The following is a 27,140-nucleotide window of genomic DNA, read 5'->3' as shown; positions in this document are numbered from 1 at the left end:
TAAAAAAACAATGAGCCGATGTTCTAACAAAGGGGCTGAACAGTTCAAGTTTCCATGATCTTATATCCAAGCTGGGAATGGAAGACATCTATTCCTCAGCTTGAGGGGGAGTGTCGAGATGTGACTGAGATGGAAATAAAGTTGTGAGAATTAATTCTAATTTCCTTAATTAAGGAAATTAGAATTAATTGGTAAATCCCTTAAATTAAGGGAATTAGAATAAATTTGTAATCCCTTAAATTAAGGGAATTAGTTAAATAGTTTCCTAATTTTTCTCTTTTTAATCTCCTATATAATACCTTGTATGATCAATTCAAAGAAGGAAGAAATACAAATTTCTATTTGGTTTTTCCATACTGACACCTAAACTTTAATTTTTACATACGTACCATCTTACCCATGCATTAAAAGGTGTATTTTATTTTTTAAAAGTCAAAATGGTGATTTTTTTTATGTGATATGAAAATTTTGGGAGGCATAATTGTAAAAAGTATAGGTGTTATACTTGTAAATACATTGGATGAAAATATGGTTGTCTTGTTTCGTCGTCATCATTTTTCTAAACCCTGAATCGGAACCAGAACTGAGATAACCCCAGCATCATACTTCGTACAGCAAGATGTTAAATCTTAAAGTAGTCCCCTGGCTTTATTGACCAAGTTAATTCTAGAGTATCATATTTCGCGATTTTAGTCCATTGACCAACCAGAATTGATCCAAAATGCTTTCTCGACTAAATTGAAATCAATTTTGTATCACAATTTTTAATGATGGAATTAATTTTGTATAGTCGTGGGATTAAATTGCAAAAATGTGATATTTTAGGAATAAACTAGCCTCATGTAAATAATTTTGAGACTATTTTGAGACTTCTATCTTACTACTAGATGAAGTTCAACTCCACTATGATTTTAAGATTAGAAATTGTAGCTCCCAGCAGAGACCTGAGCTCATCCAGGAAGAGTTATCTGAGGGATAAGGAGGGTTTCTCAAGCATCAGATTCTACAAACAACCTTTGCTGTTAATTTTTTTTTTTATATAACATTAATTCACATTAAAATTTATAGGTAAATTTACACACAAAACACATAATTCTTAAGAATTTACATATCTAACACTTAGACATTCCATATAGGTGTATTTCACTTTTAAATCGTTATTAATAGTAGTATTTTGTTATCTGATATTAAAGATTTTAGTGCTACGAGTGTAAAATTGGAAAATTTATATACATTCTACATAATTCTTAAGAAAACCTTTGAACATATTTAATAACATTAATTTATATTAAAATTTATAGGGGAATTTATGTACATGACATAATTTTTCATATTTGTATTCATAACACTTTGGTTTTATAAACCTCTGCCTGAAAAATGTGTATTTCACCATTAAAAAGGTGTTAGGAGTGAAAAAATGGATGTTTTTGTGGAGAGCATGGTGATGTATTCGTTATTATTGAAGTGTTATTTTGGTAAGTTTTTTTTTTCTTTTTTTGAAAGGATTTTATACATTTCACTCAGTTCTTATGTATCTAACCCCCCCTAAACTTCAATTTTTTCACATATTCACCTTATCTATGCATGTAAAGGTTAATTCCACATTTATGAAAAGTTAAAATAGTAGTATTTTTAATGTGATATGAGATTATGGGTGTCACAAATGCAAAAAAGCAAAGTATAAATATTAGATATATAAATACATAGGAAGCATGCATGTAAATGCCCCATTTTTTCTTATATCTGTATGTTCTTATAACTCTATGCGGTCTTCTTTCTATGAAGTCTCTCTTATAGTTTTGTAGCTCCAAAAGACATTATCTAACATAACTATTCCAACATAGAGTTTATATTTGTCCATTTTTCGTTATTTGTGAAGCACAATAATATTTTTGTAGTGCTTTTTCTCCATCTGCAGGGAAGTTTCAGACTGATGTTGGCAGAGCTTGGGCAATGGAAATCAACTCAAGGAGGAAAAAGCCAGAATAGCTCTCTACCTAACATTTATGGTAAATCTCACAACTTTGGCTGAGAAACTTCATCAACTATTTTGGTTCATCGAGTATTTTCGGGCGGCTATAACTTTTTGTAAAATTAATTATAAATGAGTATAGGAAATAAAAATATATACTATTGTTTGAAATTAGTATTCATTAATAAGATTGCTCGGACCATCATTTGATATCGAGGTCATTAAAAGTATAGAATGATTTTTCTCTTTCTAGACTTTTAAATTGAGTTGAGTCAAATTCTAGCCACTATTGAATGATTTTTCTCGTTCTACATTTTGAAATTAAGTCGAGTCGAATTCTAGCCACTATAGAATGATTTTTTTCATTCTACATTTTGAAATTGAGTTGACTTAAATTCTAGCACTATCAGCTTGAGCTAGAACTAAATTAATTAATCGAATTTGAGCTTGAGCTCGAGTTTAATTTTATGAGTTCAAGATGGCTTAGTCTACTTTGTTATGATAGAGAGAAAATAATATTAATTCAAGCTAATGTCATAATAAAAGTACAAATAGAATGTATAATTAGCAGGTAAATAATATAAATTTACTTGATATAAAATACATATCCAAAATTTAAAGTCTTTGATAATTTATAAATACATTTTCTAAACTTAAGATAATTTGATTGTATTAATATTCATTATTTTTTAACGAACTAGCTCACGAGCTGACGAACAAAGTTGGGACTAGCTTGTTAGGTCATCAATCTCAATTTGCGAGTCACTTATCGAGTCAAGCCTTGCCTGAACCGGCTTACGAGCGGCTTGGTTTAGTTACGCCCATGGATGCCACCTACCAGAATCGGGATGGAGCGGGCCAACAAGAAGGAAATTTAACCTCAAGTGATCTCATACTAATAGAAGTCTTTATCATAAATCACAAATTCCATAAGATTATCACCATAACAATCAATAGTTGAGCAACTTCAACAATCAATAGAACATAATAAAAAAAGACAAAACAACTTAACAAACATACTTTATTTCTCATCTCAACAATCAATAGAACATAATAAAAAAAGATAAAACAACTTAACAAACATACTTTATTTCTCATCTCTTCAACCTATTCCATAAAAACGAAAACACATTAACAATAACCAAAAAAGACCCCAAATAAACCACAACTACAAGATCCTAAAAACACATTCATGGAATCTCTGAATCCACAGTATCCTCACTAGCCAACTTAGAATACTCTGCCCCAAATTTATTCATCTTCAATCCTCCTCCATTCCTACACTCAAAGTAGAACACAACTACAACAACCAACTCAAACAATTTCACCACTGCACCAACAACAAAAAATATGCCCAAAATCACCATTTCCTTACTTTCAGATGAAGAGAGATGCATCAGTGGAGGCAAGCAAACAACCAAATTCAACAAAATCAATATAAAAGCAATCAAAATCCCTTTCAATCTCCTCCCTTTCATCATCTCTGTCGCCTTCACTATTGCAGCAAGTCCATTTATTCTTCCTCCTCCTCCTTCCTCTTCTTCTACTGAAACCACAACACTAAGCAACCAAATCATAGCTAAATACGGATATAAAATCACTCCTAGTATCAGAAGAACAAAACTCACTGCAACTCCTGCAAAATTCACTGAAAATAATGCAATTCCACATGTTAACAAAAAGCTTATAAAAACACTCATGTGCCCGAAGATGGTGACATAGAATTGAGTGATCAGTGCACCCTTCCATGTTCTTCTGAACTTAGACAACAGTTCCTTCAACTCTGGTTGCTTCTTATCAGCATAAGCCATGCAGATAAAGCATAGTGTTGAAGCAAGTAAAAGAGTGGAGAGGAAGAAGATGGCGACGTAGAAGACTGTTTCCTTTGCTGTAATCTCTCTGATCTCAGTTAGTATGACTGTTAGGGTTTGGTAGAAATCTGGGTCTTGAGGCTTCAGTTTTGAGAGAGAGATTAGGTTTTGCTGCAGATTCGTGATGATGGGAGTGATTGCAGAAGATTGGAAGAAGGATAGGGGGAAGAAGGTGGAGTAGAAGAAGATGTAGATGAGAGCAGGCTTCCAGTTATTTGTGAGGAAGATGAGAGCTTCCCATATGATTTTGAGAAGATTTGAGGGTTTTGGTGGATTGGAGGTAGCCATTAGGGTTTCGTTTTTGCTCCTTTTTTTTTGGCTTTCATTGAGTTTTTGGTTTGGAGGATTTATTTGTGAAGGTTTTGGTTGACTTTGGAATAGTCTTCAAGTCTTTCTTCCTTGGAGAAGAAGATTAGTTTTTGGAGAGTTGGTCATGTTTAGGTGATAATAGGGTTATTTACATAAATATCATATAGTTTTTTTGTATTTATATGATATTTATGTAAATAACTCTAAAGTTTCACTATATTAACTTTTAAGAAGCGAGATGCACAAATCCATGCATGGGCTAAGTGGCATACACGGAAGGAATTGAAATTTTAGTGTTAGATATGTAAATAGATAAGAATTGAGTGGTATGCATGTAAATCTTTCATAAATATATTACTTGACTTTGAATAGTCTAAAGTCTTCATTTGTAATGGTCTAAACCTTCGTTTCCAAGAGAAATAAATAAATAAATAAATATATATATATATAATGAAAATATAGACATAATATATATTTTCTTTAAATGATTCTGGTTTATATAGATTTTGGTTTATATAGAATCAGTTGTAAATCATATTTATGATTATATTGCAAATACTTTCAATTTTATGTATATCATATTTCTATGGCTTAATAGAAAATATACTTGTTTATTTTTATTTTAATATATATGATTTTATTTCTTGACTATATATCAAGAAAAAAAAAACATGCAGTATAGAAGAATTCACTATATCAAAAGGAATAGAAGGTCTAAACTTCAACAACTCGTATTATATAATATCCGCAAAACTTTAATTACACACACACACATTTATGTAGTTTTGTGTTGGAAAACTCATGGCTGCAGAGTTATAGTTTTAATGTCTTAGTGTTGCGCGAAGATTTAACAAACACAAATAATATAAAAGTACTTAGAAAAACTATGGAATGGGAATAAAATCATCGGGTCTAGCTCAGTTAAAGTAATCTACTATGTGATTGTAAAATTAATTATGTTCATATTATGAAAATTATATAAAAAAAAATTATAATCTTGCCCCTTGGTGTTCTACATAAAAATCATTAGCTTAGATCTCAACTTGGACAAGTTTTTAAACCAGTTATTAACACTTTACGTGTAAGTAGTTTATACTTAATCTTATATATTAATTTATAATTATACAATATTTAACTTAAAATATTTAAAATATATTAAAAAAATATTAAATTATGAGAACCAAAGTTATTGATAGGGGTGTAAACGAACTGAACACGAACGAACAAAGCTTGTGTTCATGTTCGGTTCGTTTGAAATTTAGTTTGTTTGAAATAAATTCGTGTTTGAATTTATTCGTGGGATAACTGTTCGTGTTTGTTTCTTAACGAACGAGCCGAACATGAGCTGTTTGCGAAAACCGAGCTAAAAAAAAGACGAGCCAGTTTGACATTCCTAATATTAATATATATAAATAATATATTATGTTAATTATATAATTTATATTATATAAATATACAATATTTATATTAGTATATTATTAATATAATTTATTAATATATTATATATTATAATTTATAAAATTTAATATTTTAAAATATCATAAATTTTAGTGAAAATGTTTTTCATTAAAAATTTTGAAACACTTTTAGCGTCACAAGGTAAAGTTTGTGCTTCAATCCACTTTGAAATGTAGTCTACCGTAACTAATATGTATAAGTTCCGAGATGAAAGAATAAATGATCTCATAAAATTTAATCCCCAAACATCAAAGAGCTCAACTTCTAACATGAAATTCAGATGGATTTCATTTCTTCTAGATATATTGTCTACTCCTTGATATCGATCACAAGTTTTTATATATCTGTAAACATCTCTAAAGAGAGTAGGCTAATAGAATTTTTATATATTTTGAACAATAACAATTCGAACTCGAACGAACGCATCACTGTTCGTGTCTGATTTGTTTAATTAATCGAACGAAAAAAAATTGTTCATGTTCGTCTCGTTTGAGCAAACGAATCGAACACGAGTTCCCTGGCAAGCCAAACAAGAATTGTAGTGAACAACGAGCTTTTTTGACCGCCCTAGTTATTGATAAAGTCCCAAATGCTACAATTTCATTTAAATGAATATAGAAAGGAAGATTCTGGGTGCTGTCAATCAATTCTTATTGATGTATATATCCAACACCTAAACTTTTGTTTTTACATGCATACAACTATAGTACATAAAGACTACTGAAGCACAATAAGCTGCTTTTATTCATCAATAATATATATATATAAATAGAATCCTACTGATACTTTAAATCAATGCTACAACTATAGTACATAATACGCTCATTAGCATACATACCACCCAATTCTAATGTATTTATACATCTAACACAAACTTTTATTTTTTTTACATTTATATCCCCAAATCTCTCATGCCACGTAAAAAATACTACCATTTTTCACTTTTTCATGCATGGAAGAGGTGGCACACGTGCAAAAACTATAGTTTAGGTGTTAGATATGTAAATACAAAGGAATTAAGCGGCATTTATGTAAATTTTCCACATATAAATATAAATATTTACATATTATTGTAGACCTCAACAAAACAAATATGTAAATAAAACATACAAAAATCAAAACCATCCCTACATCTGCTTCCAAACTTCAGAACCCAATGGTTCCTTTGGCCTTCACTGAACTTCCAGGCTCTTAAATATTCGCCGATGAGCTCCCTCCGTCCGCCGCCATTTTCACCGAAGCAGACCATTTTCGCCTTCACTTACAGCACTGAGTCAACTCAGTATCTCGCGACACACCGAGTCATTGTTAGCCGTTTCGATCAGAAATATGAATAGAAATTAGGGTCTTGTGTCTCCTTAGTTGAAGAAATAGGTTGAACGAAGAACATCTTTGAGGCCGAAATCTCCGCGGTCCGGCAATGAGGGAAAAGTTAATGCAGGGAAAGATTTTTTAAAGCTCTCCAGTAGCTGCAAATATTTCAAATATTAGAAAATATAAACAAGGGAATTTTTTTAATTAATATTAATATTTTTATTTTTTTTAAATGTGAGTCAAGCCGACTCGTGACTCAATAAGAGGCTCGTGAACTGAGTTCGATGAGCTAACAAGCCAAGCTTAAGCTAACTCGGACTCAACTCATTAGCTCATGAGCCAACTCCTTGAAAAAATAATTAATATAAAATATACTCATATAATAAGACTTTATCTTTAAATTAGTAAAAATATTAAAAAAAAAAATTATTTTGCATTATATCAAATGATTTCTTATGATCTCCTGCCTGATCATTATATTTATCATGTTATTATAATACTACTTTGAATTAATATTATTTCTCTATTTTATATTAATCAAGCTGGCTTGTACGCCAACTCAAACTCGTAGAATAAATCTCGAGCTCGGGCTTGAACTCAATTAATTAATCAAGCTCAAGCTCCAACTGAGGTCGGCTCCAGCACAACTTAAAACTCGTTTACACCCGTATGCTAGGCTTTGAACTCATGATCTTATGACCAGAAACATAGCAAACATTTAGGGCTCGTTTGACATCACTTTTGTTTTCTATATTTATTTAATAAAAAAAAAAACACATTTGATTATGTATCATTTGACTTCTATTTTTGTTTTAAAAATTAAAATAAAATTAAAATTAAAATATATAAAAATAGAGTATAAAGTGTCAAAATAGTCATCAAATATCAATATGGAGCCTTTTTAGTCCGACAGTTTATAAAAGTGTCAATATAGTCCCAACTATTCTAAAATTGAGTTATAATAGTACTTCATGAGGTAGACTATTTCAACCCCAATTTAAAGAATTTGGGCACTATTTTGACACTTCTATAAACTTCGAGACTAAAACAACACCACAATGTAAATAATCGGGAACTATTCTGACACTTCACACTATAGAAATAACACGGTCGAATAGTTTTAAATTTTTTAATTCAAAATGTTTGAAAAAAAAAGGGGGGGTCAAAATAAACATACAGTCTCCAAAATGGGCTGCTTGTAGAGCTCCACAAACTTCTCTCGAAGAATCACATTCATCTCATCAACATCGGAGGCGTGAGTCCAGTACGAATCATGAACTCCTGAAATTTAAAAATTAACTACGCTCAGATGAAATTAGCTATAAATATGAACAGAAAGAGAGAATTATGTATTTACATATCTAACACCTAAAATTTACTTTTTACATATATACCATCCAAATTTTTCATATCAAATAAAAAATATCACTATTGCAACTTTTAAAAGGTGAGATACAAGCAAGTTTTCATGCATAGGTAAGGTGGCACGATACCCGAGAAGGGGGTGGAGGTTGGAGATTGGAAAATCAAAAACCAACTAGAGCAAAGACGAGATGCACTGATCAAATCAAATAATACAAGATGCGAGTTTTCTGCCCTGGCAACCGATTGGGGAACATAAATTACCACTCGAATGATTGATGGAGAAAGGAGACTCGGAATGTCACCACCAACAATGGAGGGACACAGTTGTCACCACACCCAAGACCGTGAAAGCAGACTGGTTCCCATTCAGGAATCACAAAAGTAGCACAAGCCCTCAACAAACTCAGATGAATGAAAAAAAAACAATAATACAAAATTTGACCACATATTTATAATTAACAAAGGACTTGAACCTAATTAAAAGAACATAAATAGACGAAAATACTCTTATTTCTATTAGGAGTGGGCGACAACCCTAGCCTAGAGGGAGGGCCATCCCCGCCCCGCGTCAAACTACAGGAGTTGGTGGAGCTTTGACCTTATATATCGAAGAAGCTTCTGACTCCTGCGTCTGGTCGGCACGTTGAACGGAGCGGAGCTGCTTTAACCTCCCGAGATTGGATGGGCTTCAACTTTCGACACTTGTCTCCTCGGAGGAACGACTACGGTTTAGTTTTAGGAGATGAAATAGGATATATGAGACGATTTAGAGTGTAGAAAAGATATTTATTGTCACTGATTTTTTTAAATCAGACGGTAATTAGGGTTTTGAGTAGAAGGTTTGGAGAATTTTGGTAACCCTCAAATGAATTTAGGGTTAGAGTAGCTCTGATACCAAATGATACCGGAGAAAGAGGATTGGAGAAGATTCAACAAGAACAACCAAGAAAGCAATCCGAGACGGGAAAATAAAACAGCCAAAACAAAGACGGGATGCACTAATAAAATAAAAAATACAAGATGCAAGAGTTTTCTACTCTCACAACTAATCCGGATATAAAAATTATCACCCAAATGATTGTCGAAGGAAGGATGCCCTGGACGTCACCAACAACAACGGAGGAGAGATACAACTGCCACAACCCAACGTCGTGGATACAAACTCGTTCCCATCCGGGAGCCACGAAGGGCACAAATGCCCTCACAAAACTCAGATGAATGAAATAGACCCCTAATACAATAAACGACGACATATTTATAATCAACAAAGTACATAAATCTAATAAAAGAAAACAAACTAAATACCATCGCCGCTATTAGGACTGGGTGGCAACCCGAACTCTAGAGAAAGAGGGCCGAGTACAAGATGCAAGAGTTTTCTACTCTCACAACTGATCGGGATATAAAAATTATCACTCGAATGATTGTCGAAGGAAGGATTCCCTGGACGTCACCAACAACAACGGAGGAGAGATACAACTGCCACAACCCAATGTCGTGGATACAAACTCGTTCCCATCCAGGAGCCACGAAGGGCACAAATGTCCTCACAAAACTCAGATGAATGAAATAGACCCTTAATACAATAAACGACGACATATTTAAAAGCAAATAAACTAAATACCATCGTCGCTATTAGGATTGGGTGGCAACCCGAACTCTAGAGAAAGAGGGCCGACTGACCCTCCCCCCACGTGGACCAAACCGGTCCGGGGTCCCCTCCCCGCCCCCGTCATGGCATATATGTAAAAAATTAAAGTTTAGGGGTTAGATATGTGAATACATAAGAATTCAGTGGTATATATGTAAATCTTCCCAGTATTTTACCTGCAAAATTCAATCCAGCGTTTCTACAGGCCACAGCAGTCATCATCATATGGGATCCATCCAGGGAGTGAATGAAGTTTGGCGGAAAAGCTGTCCGTTGACGTTTCGCCATTACCTAAATGAAAGTATAAATGCATGACAAAGTTGAGATTTCTTTAAAAAGTAAAATATATTCTTTCATGCATAAGTGAGATGGCATATATGTAAAGATTGAAGTTTTGGTATTAGATACAAGTAAATACATAGGAATTAAGGGGTATGTATGTAAATCTTCCAAAAATAAAGATGAAAATCAACTAATTACCATGTCGGTCTCTCGTTGGAGAGATAACACTTGACTTGAAGAGAAGTTCTGACCTGCAGGAAAAAATCAACCAAAGCAGTTATAATTTAAGAAGGAATGATTGTTAGCTTATTTTAGGCGCATTTACATGCATACCCCCCACCAATTCCTATGTATTTGCATATCCAACGCCTAAACTTTGTTTTTTACATATATACCACCAATATCCTTCATAACACATCAAAAATACCATCTATTTAACTTCGAAAAGTGAAATACACCTTTTTCATGCATGGGCAAGGTGGTGTGTATGTAAAAAAATGAAGTTTAGGTGCTAGATATGTAAGTGTGTAGGAATTGAGTGGTATATATGCAAATCTTCCTATCATTTTACTCTGCGAAAATTCCGTTGAGGGTGAAAAGCAAGAATGATGCCCAAATTGGCCATGTTCATAAGTTCGGTCATGGTTAAAACTGAGTTCTTTTGCATTAGGGGCATTTACAATAATACCCCCCAATTCCTATGTATTTACATATCTAACACATAAATTTTATTTTTTTACAGTTATGCCACCCAAATCTTCCACATCACACCAAAAGTAAGACTATTTAATCTAAAAAAAATGGTGAAATACACCTTTTCATGCATAGGTATGAAGGCATATATGTAAAATTTGAACTTTAGATGCTAAAAAAGTAAATACATGGAAACTGAGTAGCATGTGTGCAAATCTTTCTTCGCATTTTTTATGTGCACATGTTGTGTGGACTTGTGTAATAATGATAGTGTGTTTTCGAGTGACCGCTCGAACCTGGCCCCTTGAAATTCTTCATTTTATTTTCAATCATTATGCTATGTGTATGAGCACAATGATAACGAGCACAATGATAGTGTGTGTATGAAAGAGAGAGAGAAAGGGAGTAGATGAGAGAGAGAGAGAAGAGATAGAGAGAGAAGAGATAGAGAGAGAGAGAGACTTACTAGATGCCTTCCTAACTTGAAGAGATAGAGAGAGAGAGACTTACTAGATGCCTTCCTAACTTATTATATGGCTGAACGACAGGAAGGCCGAGAGGCGTCGTCCACCTCACCGGTTCATTTTCCAAGGCAATCAACTGTTATGAACATGCAGAGTCATATGTTAATAACCGCGAAAAATAAAATAATTTGGAGGCAAGGAGAAGAAAGATAAGATGATATTTTACTTAATTTGAATTTCTAAGAGAATATAGGCAGGTGTCAGATATGTAAATAAGCAAAAATTGAGCTGTATGCATGTAAATAACCCAATATAAGTAATTCATGAACCATTTTGACATTTTTTTTCTAAATAAACAAACCTTCGCGCATTCACCAAGCCAGTTCATGATGCTTCGGGCAGCTTCAAACATCTCCCCGAGCGCGGTCAACGTAACCTATTCAAATACTAAAGATTAGTCCATCATAAACATCCCATCAAATTGCACATACTAATATTTGAGCTCAAATGTTGCAAATTTGAATGAAATAAAATTGTTGTTTATTACCCTTGCAGCATAGCAGGAAGCATTAAATAGCTCGGAATCATCCGGGATGGCGTTTCGTTCCTTTAACCTTTTCTTTATTTGCTCGCGTGCGCCGATGTAGGTGACACCGTAAACGGAAGTCATAACTGTTTGTTTCACCAATTTGCGGTCCACCTAATTCATATAAACAAACCTTGATTACCAAAAGAACAATAATTTAGGGGCATTTACATAAATAAGCATACAATTCTTATGCATTTATATATCTCACACCTAAACTTTCATATTTACACACATAACATTCAAATATTTGATATCACATCAAAAATAGAACTATTATCACTTTTTGAAAGTGAAACCCACATTTTCATCCATAGGTGCTATATATGTAAATATGAAAGTTTAGACGTGAGATATGTAAATACAACATAATTGTGTGTTGCTACGAAAGTTTGGTTAAGAAGGTAATATTTTCTTTCCTTAGTATTTAATTATGCAAAGATTGCAATAAAAGATTATATTGCACAAAACTAGAGTGGATGTTAAAAATAATAGGATGGATGTAATTTGATTATTTTGTTGGGTTTAACTGAAAAAAATAAATTCAGGATATGGCTCCTTATTATTTTGAGATTTTGAAGAGAACTTTCTCTCATATTGTGACTTATGCATATAGATACCTAAACTAAAAGTTTACATCTTAAAATAGAATTAGTATTATGTTTCATAATAATACAATGCAAAAGTATTCATGAGTTAAAATATAAATAAAAAAAAATCAAGTTAATCTACCATGACATGGAATAAAAGCACTATCACCATCCACTAAATTATCCGAAAAAGGAATAATTACATACAGACGACCTGAAACATTGATATTTACAAATTAACCATCCATGTGATTTTTTTGAACTGTGGAACCGATGTATTTACGTGTGTCATAATCAAAACTATTGAGAATTTGATAAAAATGAAAAATATGGGTTGGTTTTACCATGAGTTTTGATATTTGAGTAAATTTCAAAAATGGATGAAAGAGAGTGGTTGATTACTAAATAGCAAGTTTCGGGTGGTCCTTTATGTAATTGCCCCAACAAAAAAATGCAAAAAAAAAAAAAAAATAGCAAAGCCTTCACAAAATGCTATAATTGCCCCAACAAAAAAATGCAAAAAAAAAATTAGCAAAGCCTTCGCAAAAATGGAAAACGGAAAAAGTTCATAAGATCATACATGACCAATTAGAAGTCGAGCACGAGCCACGTTTGGGTCGGTAGCACTATCTTTTTTGGCATCCTTTTGCATGATTTCTAAAACTCTGCTCAACAGTTATAACAAGATTATGTCATGCTTAACATAAAAATAAGGAAATGAAGAAAAAAATAGCTAATGAAATAAAAAACATTTTTTCTCTCATGAAAAGACAACAAATAACAATTACAGTTCCTTCTCTAGGAGACTTTAAATTTTGAGTTTCATAAATTTTGCAGATATACCTTCATCAAAATAACAATAGTTAATGCCCATCAAGTGTGCTACATGAGAACTAAATTCTAATTTGCGCTAGTCTTGCAACTCAATTTCTAGCTAAAACAACCTTTCATTTATCCCCTTACCTTCTCATGTATTTGCATATATCTAACAAATAAAAAATGATATTTACATTTATAACACTCCGTGTTTATAAACTTATGCATGAAAAGATGTATTTCACTTTTAAGAAGTTAATAATAGTGGTATTTTTATGTGATGTTCAAGATTCCAGTGGCATGCATGTCAATATGAAAGTAAAACGTGTTAGATACGTAAATATATAAGAATGTGTGCTATGCATGTAAATACTCCAGATTTGAAATATTATAAAAATATTTGTCAACAAAATGATAGCAATGAGGCTTAAAAATAAATGCTTACCATGTCAACAAATGATGATAGCAATGAGGCTTAAAAATAAATGCTTACCAAAACAGAAGGCTTTAGAAAATCTCCTCATCAATTCAACAAATTTCATCACCGCTACCACAAACAAAACAAAGTATTGCAACTATTAAAAGAGCTCACCTTGCAGCTATGCTAGAGTAAACATCAGATGGCTTTTCACCCGCAACCAAGTTTACCGCCGCAGCTCCCAACTGCAAAATTAGAAGAAAAGATAGATATTACGTCGGCATATCACTCGAAGCTAAGTAGAAGAAACTAATAGAAAGAGATAAGAAAATATGCAAATGCTAACATAAGTGAATCACTAAAAACTAAAACTAAATTAGAAGAGACCCCGTCTCAATTTAATAAGAAAAATAATATCATTTATCTTGATGCTACGGGTCTTGTGAGACCTTATTCACTATTTTATTTCTTCTTAGGATTTAATTTAGGTACCGGTATAAATATATTATGTGGAACCTAGTTGAGGGGATTTTTTGGGTTTTTGGTTAAGGTTATTTGGAGACTTTTCCCCAGTTTTCTGTATTGAAGTGTTGCATCATTTGATTCTTCTCAGGCGGTGTGCCTGTAACCTAATTGGATCAAGGTGGTGATCTCTCTAGAACGTCTGAAAGCCTCCTTCATCACCGACTCTACAGCTGATCAATTGTTTTCTTGTTCCAGTTTGTTGTCAAGCTGCCGAGACCTCGATTTCTCAGTCATCATCTTCCATCCCTCTTTTCTCATCGTACAACTTACCAACCATTTTTCATGTTATTCCACACCATCTAGGAAGCTTGGATCGGTGTCAAAGCTCCTTGCATCAAATAACACAACTGATACACTATTTCAAATATCAAAAGAGAGTAAGAAATCTTATCATACTCCGAAGCCTACCCCATCCTCAACAAGTAATAAGGGCTAAAACGTGTGCCTAGATTTTTGTAACATAAAACACTAAAAAAAAGTGCAGAGTGTGAATCAAAAAATTTAAATCTCAAAGGATTAAATGATAACAATTAAACAGATCACCAAATCATGAACAAATAATGAAAAGACCAGTATTAGATCAACTTTGCAACTCGATGCTATGCTAGTTACAGTGCATAATGATATAATTTTTTTATTTACATAGCAACACGATTGCACTTTGCTTATGGTGTCCAGACAATATCAAATCCCCGAGAAGAAAAGAATAAACAACAACAACAATAAGCCTTTATCTCACTAAGTGGGGTCAGCTACATGAATCCTTTTTCTCCATTGTGTCCTATTGAGTGTCATTTTTCCATTAATTCTAATAGATTAAGATCATTTTTTTAACAAGATGCCCAACTATTTTTCAGTTTATCTCTATCTTTTTTAACAAAAGTTGAATCTAAAACATCTAATCTCCTAACTGGTTCATCAGATGGTCGCCGTTTACTGTGACCAAATCATCAAAGACAACTCTCTCTAATCTTGTCTGCAAGTGGAGCTACACAAACCGTTTCACAAATAATTATGAATTTTGTCTTTAAGTGTCAAGCCGCTCATCCACCTAAAAATAATTATGAATTTTGTCGTTAAGTGTCAAGCCGCTCATCCACCTAAGCACTCTCATCTCAGCAACACTTAACTTTGATATGATTCTCTTTGAAAGGCTGACATTCTGCATTATAAAGCATTGCAGGCGTCACAACTATCTTATAAAAATTTCCTTTAGGGGTTTGTTTGGGGCGGTAGTGCGGTAGCGGTGTGGTGTCACACTGCAATTTTTCTTGTCAGTTTTGCCTGCACTCTCAAAAGCTATAGTTGAAAACTGCGTTTTCCCACCATATCTGGATACCTTTGGTGATTACTAGAAAGCAACTGTCTGATTTTTTTTAAAAAAAAAATTGCAATAGCCACAGCTTCTTCTTCTTCAACAGCTGTAGCTGCCCCAAATAGACCCTAAGTTTAAGCGGTACTTTTCTATCACAAAATAGGTCTGATGCATTCCTCCAGTTCAACCAACAACCTAAATTCTATTAATAACATCCCCATTCATATCATTATCACTTTAAACAAGAGATCCGAGATATCTAAAATGTTCACATCTTTAATCACCCATAGTTACAAATCTGCCACTAGAGTTACTACTACTAAAATTACATTCCATGTATTCAGTTTCAGATCTACTCAAACAAAGGCCTTTAGACTCCAATATAGACCTTCATACTTCAAGTTTTTCTTGAACTCCTCTAGTTTTATCCACAAGAAAGATATCATCAGCGAAAAACATACACTCATACACCAACGTACATCATCATGTATATGTCCAGTAAGCACATTCATAACTAAAGCAAAAAGACATGGGTTTAAAACCAGTCCCTAAAGTAATCCAATTGAAAAGAATAAACATTAAGACAAAATTGCACGAAGTTTACCTTGTCTCTTCCAAGTGCCGCATAATGTTGAAGACCATTACAAGAGCCATCCTGAAAAAAAAAGGAGAAAAAGTTTAAGCTGCATGAGAAAAGTTTAGTATGACAAATATACTAATTAAATTATCTAAAATTTTTTTGTTAATACCAAATTAAAGCCAAATAATCAGACGACAGTATTGGAAGCAAAGCAAATAATCACAGTGAAAAGCATAGTTTGGATGTTAGATATGTAAATATATAGGAATTGAGTGATATGCATCTAGACGAGAAAGAAAAACATGAGACCTGATGCACAGGCAAATGAGAAATCGTAGTTTCTGGTGACGAGCTTCTTAATGCTTCCGCCAAGTTTATACAAACTGCCAAGCACTGAAATGGATCCTCCGCCTTCAACCACCACCGCTCGCCTTCAAGCGGCCTATCTGCCGAATCAAATATCTCGCTCAAATGATTCTCCGTGAACGAAATTCGACCATCATACGACTTTTTGTCAACACCATTTCCATATAGATTCGCCAAATGAATCTTCAACCAGCGCAAGCCTGATTTTCCTAACGGACGCCCCTCGGCAAATTCTAACACTCCTCTACATAAATCCGAACCAAGATGATTCAGATACGCGTGCATCGGATATGCACGACCCCTAAAATCAAGGTTATGTGGGTAATAGAAACCTTCCTCATCTTTCATTTTACGAGCTACCTGCTCCATAAAGAAAATTCAGTTCAACAAGAACTATGGCATCATCAAAATGGAAAATGTACTTATGTTGCACTCAAGTCTTATCTATTTACATATCTCACATCTAAACTTTCATATTTACATACACATCATTTTGGTGCTTTAAACCTATGCATGAAAAGGTATATTTCATTTTAAAAAAGTGGTAATAGTGTTGTTTCTGATGTGATAGTAAAGATTTGAGATCTATATGTGCAAATATTAAAATTTAGGTGTGAGATATGTAAATACACAAGAATAGCGTGCTGTGCAGGTACCCAAAGAATTTTAGCTATTGAAGTAAAATTTCTTACAGCCAGTTTAAGTTCCACATCACACCGCTGGGAATGTTTCTCACTATTTTCTTTTTTTGCAGCTCTTAATTTCCACCTCCACTTTCTAATCACGTTCTCATCTTCAGTTGCAGGTTTCTCTGGAAGTGGAATCTACATCATAAATGTAAATAAAATAAAATAAAATAGACAAAAAAAGAGAGAGGCTGGCTCAAATGGTAATATACTTTGGCCAACAAACAAGTTAAAAAAAAAGGGGCATTTCCATACACAGCACATAATTCTTAAGTATTTACATTTCTCACACCTATACTTCCATATTTACATATAGCACTCACTCTTTAATATCACATAAAAAATAGCACTATTACTATAAGAAAAAGGGGGCATTTCCATACACAGCACATAATTCTTGTGTATTTACATTTCACACACCTATACTTTCATATTTACATATAGCACTCAATCTTTAATATCACATAAAAAAATAGCACTATTACTACTTTTTAAAAGATAAATACACATTTTCTTGCATAGGTTAAAACACCAAAGTAATATGTATGTGAGTCTGAAAGTTTAGGTGAGAGATATGTAAATACATAAGAATTGTGAATAATCTACTAACCAAAGAATAAAAAATCAAATGTTAGAGTAAGGAGCGCGTGAAGCTACTCACATCGTCACGGTCAACCAATTCTGCAAGACGCCCACCACTTGACCATATTCTATCTACAATACCAAGAACCCTTTTGTTAACCCTCCATTTGGTTTCCCCAAGCGTATTGAGTGCCTGGAGAAGTAAAGTCATGCAATATAATTGGTTATAATTGTTCTTCGGGAACATGCGATCTCTAATGAGTAAACTCACAAAAAGAGAAGGAGAAATTTTTTTAAAATAGTCCCATGACACTTTGTAGGGGTCTATTTTAGTCACAGAGTCTCCCAAAATCTTCTAATAGGGACTAAAATAGTCCTACGAACTAATTTGACATTTTTATAGATTCTCAGATATTAATCAACTTCTGTAAATATTCAGGGGACTATTTTGACACTTCATTAAAAAAAAAGAGCCAATATCATAGATAAATCCAGCCATTTCATTTCTTTTACAAGGTTTAGATCCATGGAGATGTCTTTTCTAAACTAAGTAGAGACGTTCAAAACAAATGCTGAGACAAGGAAACCAAGACATATAACAGATATTTCAACCAAAGAGCATACAACTACTAACAAAAGCAAACTTAATTTTGAAATAGTTCCCCTGGAAATATGATTAGTTGTTTAATGAGGCATTTGCATACATACCACATAACTCTTATGTATTTACATATCTAACGAATAAACTTTCATATTCGCTTTCATAACACTCAAATCTTTAACAACACAACAAAAATACCACAATTATTAACTTTTTAAAAATGAGATCCACATTTTCATCATAAATTTATGACACCAAAGTGTTATAAGTGTAGATATCAAACTTTAGGTGTAGATATCAAAATACATAAGAATTGTATGTTTGTAAATTTCCCTTGTTTAATTCAGCTTAACATGAAGAAAACAAAGATTGAATAAGAAATCGATAAAACCTCAAAAACTGGTTGCAATTGATTTTTTGGCACCCTTTTTATTGCCTCGCGCTGTTTTTTTGCGCCATGAATTCGCATTACGTGAGATGGTAAAAATAAGTGTCCTCCTTTATCATACCTGCCACAAGTTTAAACACATAAAAAATATCCGGGAACATTAAAAATACAAATCAAACCATGTCCAATGACAGCATAATTAGCTAGAAATGATGCTAAGTGACTCATATTTGTGCAAATCAAATTGCAAAAAATAAAAACAGGGCACATTTACACATATACCAAGCAGAAAAAATTATAAGTTCTTTCAAGATTGTAACCAAGAATAAGTGATGTTGTTGTAATGAATGTATTGAAAGAGTGCGAAAAAGCACATGAAACAATAGAGTTATGGAGACCATCTGTGAAGCATCAATTGAAAATGAAGTTGTAAAAAAAAGACTTTAGTTTGGCTGTGTGCAATGGAGAGTATTGAACGAACAAATAAAAATTAGGAAAATTTACAGACCTAGCATACAATTCTTATGTATTTACATATCTCACACCTAAAATTCCATATTTACACACATAGCACTTTGTTGCTTTAAACCTATGCAAAAAAAAAAGATGTATTTCACTTTTAAAAGGCAATAACAGTGCTGTTTTTTATGTGTATAAATATGGAAGTTTGGATGTGAGATATGTAAATACAAAAGAATTGTGTATTATGTATGTAAATGCCCCTAAATATTTATGTTGCAGGCATAAAAGAAAAAAAAAAGACAACTATGCGGCTATTTTTGCAAAAAGATTTATAATACTGCACTAGATAGAAATTAATTCACAGGAAGGTTCAAACAGTTGAGCCCACATAGTTGTGATAAAAGAAAATCATCGTGAAGATAATGATGATGATGACTAGGATGTGATGCTTATTTGTACCTTGACATTTTCATAAAGTTTTTACAAAAGGGGCATTTACATAGACACCACTCAACTCCTACGTATTTACATATCTAACACCTAAAATCTACATTTTGCATTTACGCCACTCCCATTTTCACAACACGTCAAAAATACCACCTTTTTAACTTACAAAATGTAAAGTACACATTTTCATGCATATGTAAGGTGGCATACATATGTAAAAATTAAAGTGAAAAGGTTAAGTATGTAAAAGCATATGAATCAAGTGGTTTGTATGTAAATCTTCCTTTAAAAAAATGAAGATGTCGATTTGTACGTTGAAAATAGCAGGTCATTCTTGGAAATTTGGATCATACCCTGTCCAATTCACAGGAGGTATCAACATAGGCATGTAGGGAATGACCATGTGCCTAGCCTTCAAAAATCACCCAAAAAAAGTAAATAAGCATATAATTAAAGAGATATTACAATACGAAAAATAAATTTACGATTTTAAATCTTACTGTTCTCTCTAGCCCTTGACGAACAAGCGGATCACATTCGATAACCCCGTATCTCCTGCTAGATTTCTTCCTGCTCACGAATCAATTGCAGCGTACCAAAGTGAAATGACTAGCAAATGAAAACCCACATTAAACTGAAGATACAAAAAAAAAAAGGCATTTACATACATACCACCCAATCTTATGTATTTACACATCCGACAACTAAATTTTACTTTCTACATTCATAAAGTCCCAAATCTTCCATATCATATAAAAAAATACCACTAGACAACTAAATTTTACTTTCTACATTCATAAAGCCCCAAATCTTCCATATCATATAAAAAAATACCACTATTTTATCTTATAAAAAGTAAAATATACCTTTTCATATAAAAAAGTAACTTTAGATGTTAGATATGTAAATACAGAGGAATTAAATGGTATGTATGTAAATATACCCCAAAAAAAAGATCATTTTCTCACGTTTCCTTTATCAAAGTCTTGAGTAAATGTCTAAATGCAGGGCGGATATCAGGCGGACCGTCAATATGCTGATTAACGGGGGGTTGTATGTAAGCTGTTTCAATTAATAGTTCAATCAAACGGCTCCCAACCTAAGTTCACAGAATATAAAAATGAATGCCTCACAGCAAAAGTAAGAATAAATAAAAAAACCTCTTTCTAAAAATGAAAAGGGCAGAAGAAAGAGAACCTTAGCCTGAGCATCCTGACCCCAAGGCCTATTTTTATCCTTCCCTTTAACTAAACTCCTTAATTGGGGAAGCTTTTGTTTCTTCATCAAATCTTCGACCTTTTTCCTCAAGCGTTGTTCCTCTCTAGCTACAGGATCGTCATCATCATATTGACCTCTCTTATTATTGACATTTTGCTTCTTTGTTTTTTCCAAAAATCTGTAAATTCTAGCCTGTTTGAACAAATTAAAGCTGAAAAAGTTAAGGTAAGGCGGTCCACAGCGTAGCCAGATTGTAGGAGTTGCAAATTTACCACCCAAAAAAAAAAAAAATTAGAATTTGGGATTAGAATGTTCAAATCAAAAATAACATTTTACAAAAACGAAAGAAAATGCAAAAATAAATAATTTGCTGGATATTTTTTGAGACTAAATAGTAAGGAACTAGTGATTATTTGTTGTATTGATTAAAATCATAAAACTATATATCAGCAAAGAGATGTCGTCATGATTTCAATGATGATCACACAATAGTAAAGAATGAAACATTTTAGATTTTGAAAGCACAACAAATGGGAGGAAAAGAAAGTTTTTTGCGAGAATAGCATGCTTAACTTTGTTCAAACTTCTAAAAAAGAAAAAAATTTCCTATCATGCACAATGCTTTGGATATTTCTAAAGGTCTAAGTCCAATATGCCCCATGGTTTGAAATTTCGCAATATGAAACTCGCCTTGAGACCCGTCTAAAAGTTTTTTTTGAAAAATTTGCAATGAGGTTTACAACAGCTCAAGGCAAACATAATGTTGATGCTCGCCACAAAATGTATTTGACCTCGATTTTGGTGAGATATACACAATTCAATATATAGTCTTCCTTTTAATAAATATAAATAAAATAATTTTAATAAATATTTCTTAATTATATAATACATTGTTGAGGATGTAATTTAAGTTGTAATTATCAATGGATTCAATGATTTAAAATTTAATAAAAAATTTTAGTAATTAGTATTGATTAAATAAAATAAAAATAATTCAGTTTATGATGAGAAAAAAATTAGAGAACATGTATATAATTAAGATTGATATGTAGGAGAAAATAAATCTTTATGTTGATTCTAATAATGGTCCTTTAAACGATAAAAGTGATATAAATTTTCTAAATTTAGAATTCTACATTAGTGGCTTTATGTTTATAGTTTGATAAATAAAAGCAGGAGTAAGAGAGAGATTAATTATATCTAACTTATATTGAATTATTATATTATTATGTCCTACTTTAACGTTTCTATAGCTCTTCTTATTTTATGAATTAATGTTTGGATATTAATATGTTAGATTTTAATCTATTAAAGTTAGAGTATTAATAAGTTACTTCTTACTACATGTTTCAAGCTTAGTACAATAATTCTTGTTTTGTTGATTTTAAGACTTAAGTCTCAAAATAACTTGAGGCTTACACTCACCAAACTGACAAATAATGTCTCAATACCCAATAGAACAATTATAAACTTTGTCAGGACCGTCAATCTTCATAACCATAATTAGGGAAATACGTGTTCAAAATTAAAAAAATAAAAATAAAAAATGAAAAAAATAGGGAATCTTAAATTGTAATCCAACAACTAGGACTCAATAGAAAGCTATCACACAACCTACTCTTGCTCATCCCATTGTATTCCTCCTCATGTGGGTATTCTCCAAACATAGCCCGTTGATTAGAGCAAACACAACAGAGTAATATTTTGTATTATTGCATCTAATGTTGAACAAGATGAAGTAATTTCATCATCATCAACCGTCCTCGATAACAATTGACGAATTAAGGTGCTAGAGAACTATAGTTTAGGAAAATTAAGGAACTTACTAAAGTGGGATCTCTCAGCCTTAACAACGAGATAATCGGTCTAAAACTTTCTAACCACTTTCTGAATCACACTCCCAACTCTTTAAAGGTATGATTATAGCATATATGCATATATATAAAAAAATAATTTAAATAAATCAATCTTAAAAGAAATAATGAGGGTAAAACAAAATGAATAATCCTTGATTCATGATCAAATCATCTTTAAACATTGATCAAACCATCTTTGAATTATTCTCGAACCATAATTGAACCTTGTGTGAACCATATCCAAGCATTAATCATGTCTTGTATGAAAGTTTGAGCGATGTTCGATGATAGTTCAATCATGATTTGAGGAACGTTGATCATATACTATGATACTTTGATCATGGTTTAAAAATGGACCAGTTCAATCATGGTTTAAAAGTGGTTCAATCATAGTATGATAATAATTTGAAACTGCTTTAAAGATGGTTCGAGCTCTGTATTATAATTTCTAACATCATTATATGTTTTGGAAATTAAAGTATGAAAAATATATTCATATATAGATAATTAAGTGTATAAAATTATTAATTTGAACACATAAGGAATATAGAGACTACGGTCATGAAACTTTATGTCAGTCTGACACATGCTCAAAGATCATCGAGTACAAAGATATTGGAAAGAGGAACAATAGAGGAGTTCTTATGATAAAAAGCAGCGCAAGTGTTCCACAAGGCTTTCAACTCCTACTTCAATTGAAAACTAACATTCAGCCATATTTCTCCAAAAAAAAAAAAAAAGAAAATGGTCATGTTTCTCCAAGTATGAATATTATGAGAAATGTAAAGTCAAATTTCCCTTTATTTTCAATAAATCCATAACAAATAATAAGAAAGTAAATCTAGCCGGGATGTTTATATAGATTAATAACAATTTTATTCAACATTTCCATCAAAACTCAATGCCTAATATTCAAAACTAACAATATCAAATAATGAACCCTAGAAGTAGAGTAGAATGTCCCTTTGTAAAATCTCTTATTCGCACAAACTTCTATTTCATAAGAAGCATCCCAGAGAGCATACAAAGAATAGTCCATGCACAAACCACGAATATCCTCCTAATTTAATTATGATCCATAGCCAGTCTTATATACACATTTGGAGGCAAGAAGCAAAATTGAACCGTTGTTCACATATAAGAAACTAAGCAGTGCATACAGCCACATTAAAACAAATTGGTTTAACAGATAATGAGATTTATTTTTATATGATTAACTTTGCAAATAACAAAATCAAAATTTACTACATGTGATAGAGCATCACATAAGTGCATTCACAAGTTGCATTATACTTGAACAAAAATACCAACTAGGTTTGATTGAAAGCTGATCCAAAAGGGTCCTGAAAATATGATAATCTTCAAACTCATTGAAAAAGTTATGGAGTGCACTTACAGTAATGTGTTTTCCAATGCTTGCACGCCACAAAAATGAAAATTTTTGTAATTAAAGCTTTCTAAAAGTAAAACCGCCATGAATAATTACTGAACATAACCATAACTCAGTCAGCACATTACTAACTCAAACCAACAAAACAAGGATGAGCCAAACAAATATAATCTTAAAAAAATATCTCACACCTCTTGCTCAATGGCATCACCAATCTGACAAGAGGCTTGAACAACCCGAACGCTTCCATCTCCACTTGCTGTCATCAACAAACCCATCAATTTATGCATGGTGATGACCGCCATCATATCCGAAGGAAGCTCATTGAAGTAAGGCGCATGTGAAGCCTTGCACTTGGGATCCTTACACAGCTCCTGCTCTGCAACAATCTGATCCCTAAAAGGCTCAAACCATCCCAAAATCAAAGATTTCATATAAGGGAGATTAGGGGCGAGCTTCTTCTCACACATGTCCATCACGAGCTCTTTGTATTCCTGCGCCGCTTGAGCCCATGCTTCCGTCTCTATCTTTATCTGCTTTCGCCGGAGAATGTGGTACTTTCCGGCACCCATGCCGGGAATTACCCTCCTCGCGTGCTGCTGTTTCAGCTTCCGTCGCTTATGGTGTTCCATCTTCCTTAAACACCCCTCAGAAGTATCAATGGCTTCTTCTCTAAAACTAATCTCTTCCAAAAACCCATGAATTTCCTCAATTGAGGAGATTTCTTCATCGACATCAGTTGATGAAATAGCTTCAACTGCTTCAGCAACGCTGGCAAACCCCTTGAACCTCGCGACAGAGAGAATTCTTCGACGAGATCTCTGGTTACAGAGATCCAATGAAGAGAACATGCCGTAACCTTCATTAAAAGGCGTTCTCGAATCCAAAATCGAAGCTTTCTTCAAAAAGAAGCTATCTTTGACGAAATTGGTGATGGGGGTGCAAACGGAAGACAAGGAGAAGGAAGAACAGGGACGGGAAACTCGCAGGAATAAGGTTCCCCACATATCCCTTCTATGTGGAGAAGATGGAGGTAGGCAATGGGGAGTTAACAGAACCTGAGACGAATCGAGAGAGTGGAGTTTGGGTTGGATGAGGGTGGCGCAGCTACTCATCAAAGTCGTCGCAAGAAGAAACGATGGAGCGAGAGAGGAAATGGAGATCGAGAGGGCTCATCAGACGGAAAGAGATAAGGAGTCCCAACGCCGCCTTCGTGGCCGAGCTTCGATATGGCAAAACCCGCCTTAAACCCTACTGTTTTTCTCAAATGTTTGTTAATGACCGGTGTCAAAATGGAGAATGGGGAAATATTTCCCTTAATAAGTATGTAGAGTTGAGTGCTTAATAATCCCACAATAATTTTCTTTTTGGGTCATTATTGAGAGATTATTGAGGTATTAAATCCAATAACTTATGACCCTAATAACTTTCACAGGTTCTATTTACATGTTATTTATAAGTTATTATGGGGTATTGCGGAGTTTGTACACACGCAAAATTGCGTGCATATTGTGGACAAATTTTTGCAAATATCATGGGGGTGTTTTTTTAGCATATTTTAATCGAATTTAATTATAAATTTAACATACATCAAGTTAAATATTAAAAATGTGAAATTTAAATCTTGAACTCCTTTAATCATCGAATATTCATTGGTTCCACCTAATTTTTGAGACTAATTTGTGTTTGCCATTTTAACTCAAGAGTCACTTCTGAGATTTACATATAAAATTAAGTTTGCTATCATTGTTTACACTTGTTGATTATTTATTTATTTTTCAGTTGTGATAGTAGATAAGTATGTTATTATCTTTGCGTGATTATTGAGAGATTATTGAGGTATTAAACTTATTACCCTAATAACTTCCACAGTTTCTATTTAGATGTTATTTATAGGTTATTATGGGGGATTGCGGGGTTTGGACACGCGCACAATTATTACCCTAATAACTTCCACAGTTTCTATTTAGATGTTATTTATAGGTTATTATGGGGTATTGCGGAGTTTGTACACGCGCAAAATTGCGTGCATATTGTGGACTCAAATTTTTGCAAATATCATGAGGGTGTTTTTTTAGCATATTTTAATCGAATTTAATTATAAATTTAACATACATCAAGTTAAATATTAAAAATGTGAAATTTAAATCTTGAACTCCTTTAATCATCGAATATTCATTGGTTCCACCTAATTTTTTAGACTAATTTGTGTTTGCCCTCTTAACTCAAGGGTCACTTATGAGATTTACATATAAAATTAAGTTTGTTATCATTGTTTACACTTGTTGATTATTATTTTTTTCAGTTGTGATAGTAGATAAGTATGTTATTAAAAAATTACCTAATCGAAATTGAGGCACATCAGACACAAACAAATTTGTCGTGGACTTAGGTTGACATAAATTTATGTCGACTTGTGGTTGATGCAAAAGCAAATGCTAATGTCGCGCCAGTCAGTTATCCAACGAAAATCTATAGCAATGACGATTATAGACATTAAAACCGACCAAAAAACAAAGTTTCAATGCAAAAGTACATGCTAATTTATTTATCGTCACCCGTTTTAATCGTTCTAACGATAATTTTTTCACGACGCTAATCACAATTTGCGTCGGATTTATCCTTCTAATCAGCATAAATCCTATCACTTTATGAATTCAGGACGTGACACGTCGCACATTGGGCGATACTTCTACGTTGTATTTATAGCTTATATTTAATTGTTATATTATAATTGATTTGTTTCTTTGTTTGGATATTTTCTTATATGGTCTAATCTTCCTCTATATAAATGATATAAGGCTCATGTAAGAGTAATGATATGAAGAAGTGTTAAGTTGTAATCCCAAACTGTTTTTATATCTCCACATGCGGTGCCAGTAAAATCTCCTTTCTCGTGGACATAGACGAATCAATATAAAGCTAAACCACGTCA

The 27,140-nt window shown here is 32.9% G+C and overlaps 2 protein-coding genes across 2 annotated transcripts; both read right to left on the bottom strand.

Moving 5' to 3' along the window:
• Positions 1-3,046: 3,046 nt before the first annotated feature.
• Positions 3,047-4,230, bottom strand: LOC110024385. Its single transcript, XM_020724318.1, has one exon. It carries the CDS (start codon positions 4,129-4,131, stop codon positions 3,163-3,165), a length of 969 nt encoding a protein of 322 aa, XP_020579977.1. The 5' UTR covers positions 4,132-4,230; the 3' UTR covers positions 3,047-3,162.
• A 2,444-nt stretch (positions 4,231-6,674) lies between these two features.
• Positions 6,675-25,488, bottom strand: LOC110024374 (DNA-directed RNA polymerase 1B, mitochondrial-like). The gene is made up of 19 exons (XM_020724300.1): positions 24,397-25,488; positions 20,939-21,151; positions 20,710-20,840; positions 20,242-20,311; positions 20,095-20,153; positions 18,836-18,953; positions 17,923-18,036; positions 17,268-17,399; positions 16,519-16,935; positions 16,234-16,284; positions 13,964-14,034; positions 13,136-13,220; positions 11,927-12,079; positions 11,741-11,815; positions 11,426-11,515; positions 10,421-10,468; positions 10,117-10,231; positions 8,102-8,205; positions 6,675-7,079 (listed from the first exon to the last, which is right to left on the bottom strand). The coding sequence occupies exons 1-19, from the start codon at positions 25,318-25,320 to the stop codon at positions 6,969-6,971; spliced, it is 3,081 nt and encodes a 1,026-aa protein (XP_020579959.1). The 5' UTR covers positions 25,321-25,488; the 3' UTR covers positions 6,675-6,968.
• Positions 25,489-27,140: the final 1,652 nt, after the last annotated feature.

Source organism: Phalaenopsis equestris, unplaced genomic scaffold (assembly GCF_001263595.1).
Source record: "Phalaenopsis equestris unplaced genomic scaffold, ASM126359v1 Scaffold000255, whole genome shotgun sequence".
NCBI classification, from domain to species: domain Eukaryota; kingdom Viridiplantae; phylum Streptophyta; class Magnoliopsida; order Asparagales; family Orchidaceae; genus Phalaenopsis; species Phalaenopsis equestris.
Note: the sequence above shows the minus strand (reverse complement) of the source record. Positions and strands in the feature narration are given on the sequence as shown.